At 31.4% G+C, this 8,506-nt stretch overlaps 1 protein-coding gene across 2 annotated transcripts; it reads left to right on the top strand.

Annotated features, from left to right (window-relative positions):
* The first annotated feature begins 2,950 nt into the window (after positions 1–2,950).
* On the top strand, positions 2,951–8,190 carry LOC11432906 (stomatal closure-related actin-binding protein 1). Of its 2 annotated transcripts, none has more exons than XM_024784623.2 (13): positions 2,951–3,109; positions 3,915–4,215; positions 4,373–4,501; positions 4,769–4,861; positions 5,008–5,148; positions 5,326–5,394; positions 5,646–5,729; positions 5,984–6,164; positions 6,275–6,391; positions 6,531–6,589; positions 6,973–7,107; positions 7,272–7,421; positions 7,804–8,190. In XM_024784623.2, exons 2-13 carry the CDS (start codon positions 3,934–3,936, stop codon positions 7,846–7,848), a joined length of 1,485 nt encoding a protein of 494 aa, XP_024640391.1. In that variant the 5' UTR covers positions 2,951–3,109; positions 3,915–3,933; the 3' UTR covers positions 7,849–8,190. The 2 variants fall into 2 exon arrangements, with proteins under 2 accessions (XP_024640391.1, XP_013454338.1); XM_013598884.3 differs by lacking the exon at positions 2,951–3,109 and adding an exon at positions 3,149–3,271.
* The last annotated feature ends 316 nt before the right edge of the window (positions 8,191–8,506 follow it).

Genomic DNA, 8,506 nt, shown 5'->3' with positions numbered 1-8,506 from the left:
CAAGACCGTCCATATAGAAAACAACAAGAACCAAAATAGAAAAATCCAACTACATCGCACAAAAATGCGAAAACCAAATTATGCCGCACTTATACAAGGAATTCGCAAACAAAAACAGATCCTAATATGTGTGAATAACACTTCTTTAGATAAAAAGAAGAGAAAAATGACGCATAGATGTGATTCTAAAACAAAAAGACCCAAAGTCTCCTCCTATAGATGCATAGTTGATTCTTCCCTCGACCACACAAGACACACGTAGTGGATGCCTCCAGAAGTAGAACATTGTGTAAAATATTGGAAGGTATTTTCCTTATTTTTATGGCATTTCAAGAAGAAAACTCGATACACTCCTCCAATAAATATGGCACAAGAATTATGACAACATTGATGTAGTTTCATAATCATAAACAAATGGTCGAAAGGGTGTGACATTTCATGTTATTGGTCGCGGTGATGAGAAAGAAACACTGTAAGGGATGAATTCGATATAGGCAACTAGTATTAGCAGGAAAGAAATTTGTCTAAATCGTTAAAATAGTTAATTGAGTTAACATAGGGTAGACTAGATGAGTGCTTTTTTCAAACTAGAGGGGTATGCGTGGGGAAGTTAATGTAATTTTCTCTAAATTCAATTATGTTATTTCAGATATATTTTATTCGGACCTATTTATAAAAAAAATAGTTAGATCAATAAAAAGTGATGTATTTGATTCTAAATTCAATCTAAATACATTAACTTTTGTTAACTCAACTTTATCGGATAAATAGAATTGGATGAAGTAACGATTAAAATCTTGTTTTTTCATTTTAATTTTAATAACGTATAAAATAAATCATTCCCTCATGTACATTAATTCCCTTGCCCTACGAGCACACAAATGTAACTTTAACTACAACCTATAAATCCTTGATGTGATTGTGTATACTTTTAAGTATGCTAAATTAAGTAATTATTCTTTTAAAATGTCAAAATTTTCAATTTCCAATGCATTAATTATATAAATTTTCATAAAAATTTATCATTTAAAGTCCTTAACCAGTGTCCGAGACATTAATTAACATTTCCATACTTTATTTTAAGTAAATAGTTGTGTATACTATTATGTCATCTTCCACATGAATTGAAGTTAAGAAGCATTTATAATCGATCAACAACCAATCCTTGTTTCCAAGTGTTGCATTGATTGATGATTCATAACAGTGACACTCATTTGTTGCGTATTCCCACCGTAAGCTTTTGTTTCTTTGTTTGTTTTATTGCATATAAATGGAGATTGGATGGGGTTCGTGACATTAGTCCTTCATCTACACAATTTTTATTTTTTATTTAAATTATTTTCTTTCATTTTTAGATGTTTCTACAAAATAGATAAAATTCTAATCTAAGCAAAAGATTCACGAATATATATATTTCATAGAAAAATACAAGGGCTTGTACGTTTCCTATTTTTGAAGAGGCCAAAATTAAGGGCTTGTACATTTCCTTAATAACATAAATTAACGTAAGGTTTTATTAGTTTAGTAATTAAATTTTGTCTTATTTTATATGTCATTTTATAATTTTAATATTAAAATGTTTTTTAATAGAATCAGCAATATTTACAATTTTTGGGGGGATCTATGAATTAAATTTCCCAATTCATTCAACATAACTTTAGAGGACCCTCTAAAAAAAACATAACTTTAGAGGACATGTAACATGAGACACTTTTTTTTTGTTGGGGAAACATATGGGACACTAATCATAGTAAACTATTAAACTGTTAAATTATTTGTTAAAAGCTTAAATAGCTCAGATAGAGGTTTTAATTATAAAAATATTTGAACTTTGCTTTAACAAGTTTTTCTTTTGATGTGAAATATACTTAACTATTTTTTAATAGAAGTTTACTTTAAGTAGTTGAATAGACTTTTTGCATATATTTTTTCCTTCAAATTATTAGTTTAATCCTAAATACAACCTATCAGTGAGATAGGCGTTAAAAACAAGATTTAAAAAAAAAAAAATCGTTGACTCTACTCACTCACTCACGCCCAAGAACAAATCATTTTCAAAATGTCTTCACAAAAAAATCATTTTTAAAATGTGCCAAGATTTTTTATATAACAAATAATTTTAAAATGCATTCTTTTTCTACAAGATAGGTTATATTAAATGGGAAAATAATCTCATTTACTTTTATCTTTTACTACAAAAATAACTTATAAATAAGCAATAATAATAAGTTGTATATTCCAATCTCTATTATAGTTTAAAAGATTAATCTACTCGGTTGGTTAGAATTTCAAATTTACATCCACACAAAAAAGTTCAACATGGATAATATGCATGATAGTAGCCACTATTCAACTTTTTGAAGCAAAGTTAACATGTCAAAAAAGGAAAAAGATAGAAAGTGGGATTGAAGTAACAAGCATTGACAGCTAAGCCTTGGAATGAAGAGGATCAGACCAACTATTATTTTCTTGTTGGAAGAATGGGACCAAAGATTTTCAATTTAAAGCCATAACCCATAGCAGCATGAAGCATGACACCATAATATATATATATATTTTTTTTAGAGAACCATAGTATTTTACTATTTCTTTTATAAAAGTTTAGATAAGTTGAGTTTCATAGTTCACTGCATTTGACAGAGATATATACAATTACAAACTAATTATTAGCGAAAATTTTATACCGATAACAAAAATAGAACTCTGTCAACTTTTTATCGACTGAACCATCATATATTAGTACATTATATGTAACATGCTGATAATCTAAGTAGTGAGTGAATCTCACATAGTTGGAATTCAAATATGTAGTTAGTCATTGGATAAACTAAGACAAGATACATAGAACACAAAGACAGCACAAAAGTTTTCCTAAATCTAACGAAGTGGGGTCCACAGAACCCACGGATGCCACAACAAAGTCACCTCTTTGGTCTTTTTTATTGTTCTTTTCAAAAAGCAATCTTCCATCTCTCTCTCTCTCTCTCTCTCTCTCTCTCAACAAGACTAGTGATTCCCGTTGTTGAATAACCAAGTTGCAGCCACCCTTTTGCATCTACTGCTAGAATCACAAGCCTAACTACCCATTTTCATCTTCTCATGATCTTTTGTAAGTTCAAGCTTTCCTTTTTTGTCTTTTTTTGTTGGATTTTTCATCATTGCTTCAACTTGTAGAAGAAAAAAAAGAGTACAGAAATAGGAAACTAGGGTTTACTTTCATTTTGAAGATATCTCAGAATTTTCCTTTACTTCCTTAAGCTTAATGCTAGTGGTAATTCTATTCATAAGTCTCTTATTTTTGGCTTGTTCTGTTCTGTTCTGTTCATTCTTATATGTTGTGTTTTTTTTTTTTTTTTTGTCATGTACTTCAAATTATATAAAAAAAAGGGAAAAAAGAAAGAAAGAAAGAAGAAGGAAATTAGAGTTCAGTTTCACTTTGAAGTAATTTGAAGAAAATTTAAAATTTTCTTTTACTTCAATTAGCTTAATGCTAGTGGTATTTCTATTTATAAGTCTCTTATTTTTGTGCTGTTTTGTTCAATACTCTTTGTTCTATTCATGCAATATAATAAGTCCATGTTTGGTTCTTTGGTGATAAAAATTGATTTTGTAAAATTGATATTACTTAAAATGAGTCCAATGCAAAGTGGTTTATATTTGGATACATTTACAAAAAAGTGAGTTCAACAATAACTTTGGTGTAAAAATCACATTTAGACTCAAAAGCTACAAATTCTGGCTTCAAATTAGAATCAATTCTACTTGAGAGCAACCAAACATATCAATATCAATTTTCACTGCTCCAAACGTGGAACCATACATATGTTTTATGTTCCATATAATGTTTTTGATTCTGTTTTGTACTTAACTATACTATGACCTTTAGCTAAAGGTTGCATTTTTGTGATTTGTAGAGGGAATTGGTTGTTAGAGATGACGAGGGTAACCCGTGATTTTGGCGATACGATGCAAAAAGAGGCAGTGCCTGCGGTGTCTTCTGATGTGGTATTTGCTACTAGTCGGTTTCCTAATTATAGAATTGGAGCTAACAATCAGATAATGGAGGCAAAGGATGACCCTAAAGTGTTATCTATGAAGGAGGTTATTGCGCGTGAGACTGCTATGTTGTTGGACCAGCATAATCGTCTCTCAGTTCGTGACCTTGCTAGTAAATTTGAGAAGGGTTTGGCTGCGGCTGCTAAGTTATCTGAAGAGGTGTGTGTCACCTTGCTTTCTAGTTGAAAAACTCAGATTTAGCAATATAATTATAATTATATTTATTCTTCCGTTTTTTTTTAAGAGTTTTGTAATCTTAGAGTTTCTTTATGTAGCCTGATTTTAATCAAGCTTTTCATATGCTGGTGAAATTCAGGCCAGACTTAGAGAAGCAGCATCGTTGGAAAAACATGTTCTTTTAAAGAAACTCAGAGATTCACTTGAATCCTTAAAGGGGCGTGTGGCGGGAAGAAACAAGGATGATGTCGAGGATGCTATTGCTATGGTGAGTTCTTTTGGAGATAAAGTAGGAGGATATGTACTTCACATTCCTTTCTTCCTAATAAACAGATATTCATGTTTTTCAATTAAGTGCTTAAAGAAATTCTGTGAAGGCAACATTGTAATTAAATATTCTTACTTGTACTCTATGAAAATCATGGTGAGTGTGCATGTTAACAAAAAGTTGAAGATGCATAGTGAATAAACTTGAGGATGGTTATATTTTTCATGAGCTTCTAGAAGAAATTTTTATTATTTGTGCACTCTTCAGGTTGAAGCTCTAGCAGTTCAGTTAACTCAAAGGGAAGGGGAACTATTACAAGAGAAGGCAGAGGTTAAAAAACTGGCAAATTTTCTTAAACAGGTGATGCTAACTTATGTTACCTTATGGTATGCTAAAAGGATTTAACTTCAATGTTGTGAAAGAGATATGCTTTCGTTATATCTTCTATGCATGCACGTGTAAAGATATTTCCGTTACATATGCTGAGAGTATAGATTCATTTGCAGGCTTCTGAAGACGCTAAGAAACTTGTTGATGAGGAAAGAGCTTTTGCTCGCGCAGAAATAGATAATGCTAGGTCAGCTGTTCAGAGAGTGGAAGAGTCGCTTCAGGAGCATGAGAGAATGTCTCAAGCTTCTGGGAAGCAGGTTTGTGTTTTTCAGTTGTCATTTTCCTTGTGATAAAACATGTCAAATTGCGTATTTCATTATGCATTAATGATAAATTTGACGGACTTAATATCACTTGTTTTCTTATTCATATAGTGTCATGCAACTGAGTAATTTTTGTTTGGATTTTTTGTTTTGGATTTGTTGGGGTTTTAGGACGTGGAACAATTAATGAAGGAGGTTCAAGAGGCTCGAAGAATCAAAATGCTGCATCAGCCAAGCAAGGTATATACGAAATAGTAGTCTCTATTTGGTCTTTTGTCTAGATATAATAGTAATAATTACTATTCAAATATCTTCTCTTTTTCTTAGTTCTAGTCTTCCTCCATAGCGTAGTTAATGGCTGAAATGTTTGTTTTTTGTATATTTGGTATCGACATTTCTTTCCCACGTGGAATTGGATTTCTTCTTATTTTCTACAACTTCATCAAGTTATTTCAAGGAAATGAATACATTGGTTGTTGATTGATTTGTAGGTCATGGATATGGAACATGAACTTCAAGCATTGAGGGCTCAACTTGCAGAGAAGACCAGACATTATCTTCGACTTCAGAAGGAGGTATGCCTGTATAATCTCATGCCAAAGAAAAAAACTGAATACAAAATAAAAAACATGTAGTAGTCCATATTCCTATCATTGAGTTACTTGAGTTTTTAATAATATATAGACTAGAGTTTTAGCAAATGTTATACCACTTTTTATTGTCTTAAGTGAATGATAAATTTCTCCGATTAAGTGGAATAGTTACATGACTGTCTTTCATCTTAAGCTTTTTCGACTGATAGCCATTTATCCTTCACAATGCTTTTCAGATAACAAGGACAAAGAAAGGAGAGGAAAATGTTCCACATTTATATGAACTTGAAGGGAATGAAACCTTAGGCTCTTATTTGCAAATTCAACCTTGCTCTGATAATGCTCCAGACCTTTCAAATTGTTCAATTCAATGGTGTCGTGTATCATCTGATGGTGCCAAAAAAGAACTTATTTCAGGTATTGATTTTTGCATGATGAATACCTGTTAAAGACAATAATTTCAGTTGCAGTTGCATTTTCTTGTGATTTTATTTCTATCATTGATAATGCACTTTTCTCTTTTTCAGGAGCTATAAAATCAGTTTACGCACCTGAACCATTTGATGTTGGACGAATATTGCATGTTGATGTTATTTCAGAAAACCAGCACATCATACTTTCAACTACTGGTCCAATAGATCCAGGTATTGTTCAATTAGACATTCACATTTGATTTAGAAGTTACGAACTTACATAGATTCTATATATTTGTTTATATTGAAACTATAAAGGTGTTATATTTACGTTGCACAACCAATTTGAGCTTAAATTGCATTTATGCAGCTGCTGGTTTGGGAACCTATGTAGAGGCACTTGTGAGAAAACATGACACTGAATTCAATGTATGTGTTATCATTCTTATACTTATTTCATTTTCACCCTCCTAGTAGTATATGAGCATCAATGTCAGATATTGAGAAGCGATTATTGTGTTATTGTGTAAGCTTGTCATTCATCACTTTTACGTTCATTTTATTTCTCATTTGGCCAATTTTTAAATTTTTTTTTGAATAAAAGATGTTCGTAACTCGTATGTGTTCTTAAGTTGACCTCGTTTTAACAAATCTATATGGTTCTACGCTCCTAGCTACCATCTTGTAATCAAATTTTCATAAAAAGTAGCGTGTAGTCTTGCAATTTGTTCTTCGTATTTCATTATAAAAAGTTTAGAAGTCAAATCTAGTCAGATTCTGTGACAATATATGCTGTGTTCGATATTTTTCAGGTAGTTGTAACACAAATGAGTGGTTTACATCATCCAACTGAATCTATTCACGTACTTCATGTTGGAAAAATGAGGATCAAACTCTGTAAAGGAAAGACAACAATTGCCAAAGAATATTATTCAAGTTCAATGCAGGTATTTCAAATTGTCAATGCTTTCTGGTTCAAGATGATTCTTGCTCGCAAGTTGACAATTTATTTTCACGTTCTATCATTCATTAGATTTTGTATTTTCACTAAACGAAAAGAGCTATATTTTGATTACGACAAATAATGTGCTTTCGGCCATGTTTTCTTTAGCTTTGTGGAGTTCGAGGCGGTGGAAATGCTGCCGCACAGGCACTATTTTGGCAGCCAAAACAAGGACTTTCTTTTGTATTAGCTTTTGAATCAGAGCGAGAAAGGAATGCAGCTATCATGCTTGCAAGGAGATTTGCATTTGACTGTAATGTATGTCTTTCTCAACAATTTTTAAGTTTATAGCTCAATTTTACCAGTCGGATGAGAAAATCAATGATTGATATTCACATACACCTGCATAACAAATCATGAATATGTTGAAATATCAACTGCTAATTTTTTCATTAATAGTTGATAATTGAAGCACTGACACACACACAACATCGAATGCAACATTGACACGTTGACACAAGTAATAATTTGAGAAAGTGAAATATTAGAATCTAACCACATGTGTCACGTTGGATACCAGACACGCCTTCAATCTGAAGTGTTAGTGCTACATGTTATTCATTTACTTTATAGTTGCTCGCTGTAGGAAAAGTAAATTCTTTACTTTGTTCTTTATTGACTTTCATATCTATAATGGCAGATCATGCTTGCTGGACCAGATGACAGAGCTCCATTAGGGACATGATGAGTCTCCTTAAAATCTTACTTATTTCCCACTTGTAATTAATTATGAGTTTTGTTTCTAACTTGTATTATACATAAGTTTTAACAGTGAACCATGGCTTGTTATATTATATTGGTAAGCTGGTAATGATTCGTATCTTGTGGTGTGAATCATTTAATGTAATTTTGTTTGATCAACACTTAGGCATATTTTTGTTTGCCTTTGTGAGTGAGTTGACAAAAGATTTATAGGTTACATATTATAGAGTGGTTGCTAATGGATTGTACTTGATTAACAATCTCTATGAGAGAATCCTCAGTCTCACTCTCATTGCACTTATCTATGGACACTGGCCTTGAGAAATTTCTGTGTTTTTTCACAAGAAAACTTGGATCATCAGAAGTGATAAAATCAAGAGTTGTTATTGCAACAAATTCATTATTTGTTATGATGCGTTTACAATATCTATCTTTAATTTATTAATTAAGTGTTGCTATTATTCAATTTATTAGAGTTAATCACTTTAGAGGAATCAGATCTATAAACATTATTAAACATTATTTAATAAATTGTAGCATACAACCCCTATTATCAAAGACAAGATGGTGATAATCATAATAAATGTTGCACTCTTTTACTCTGAAAAGTTACTATGTTCATTTATTAGAATAATCTCTTA

Source organism: Medicago truncatula, chromosome 5 (assembly GCF_003473485.1).
Source record: "Medicago truncatula cultivar Jemalong A17 chromosome 5, MtrunA17r5.0-ANR, whole genome shotgun sequence".
NCBI lineage: Eukaryota > Viridiplantae > Streptophyta > Magnoliopsida > Fabales > Fabaceae > Medicago > Medicago truncatula.
This window is presented reverse-complemented; position numbering and strand designations above follow the sequence as displayed.

Excerpts from the sequence above, each read along its gene's own strand:
- LOC11432906 (XM_024784623.2), top strand. The coding sequence starts at position 3,934 with ATGACGAGGGTAACCCGTGATTTTGGCGATACGATGCAAAAAGAGGCA. Across the intron at positions 5,395-5,645 it reads TGCTGCATCAGCCAAGCAAG|GTCATGGATATGGAACATGA; the intron begins GTATATACGAAA and ends ATTGATTTGTAG. Across the intron at positions 7,422-7,803 it reads GATTTGCATTTGACTGTAAT|ATCATGCTTGCTGGACCAGA; the intron begins GTATGTCTTTCT and ends CTATAATGGCAG.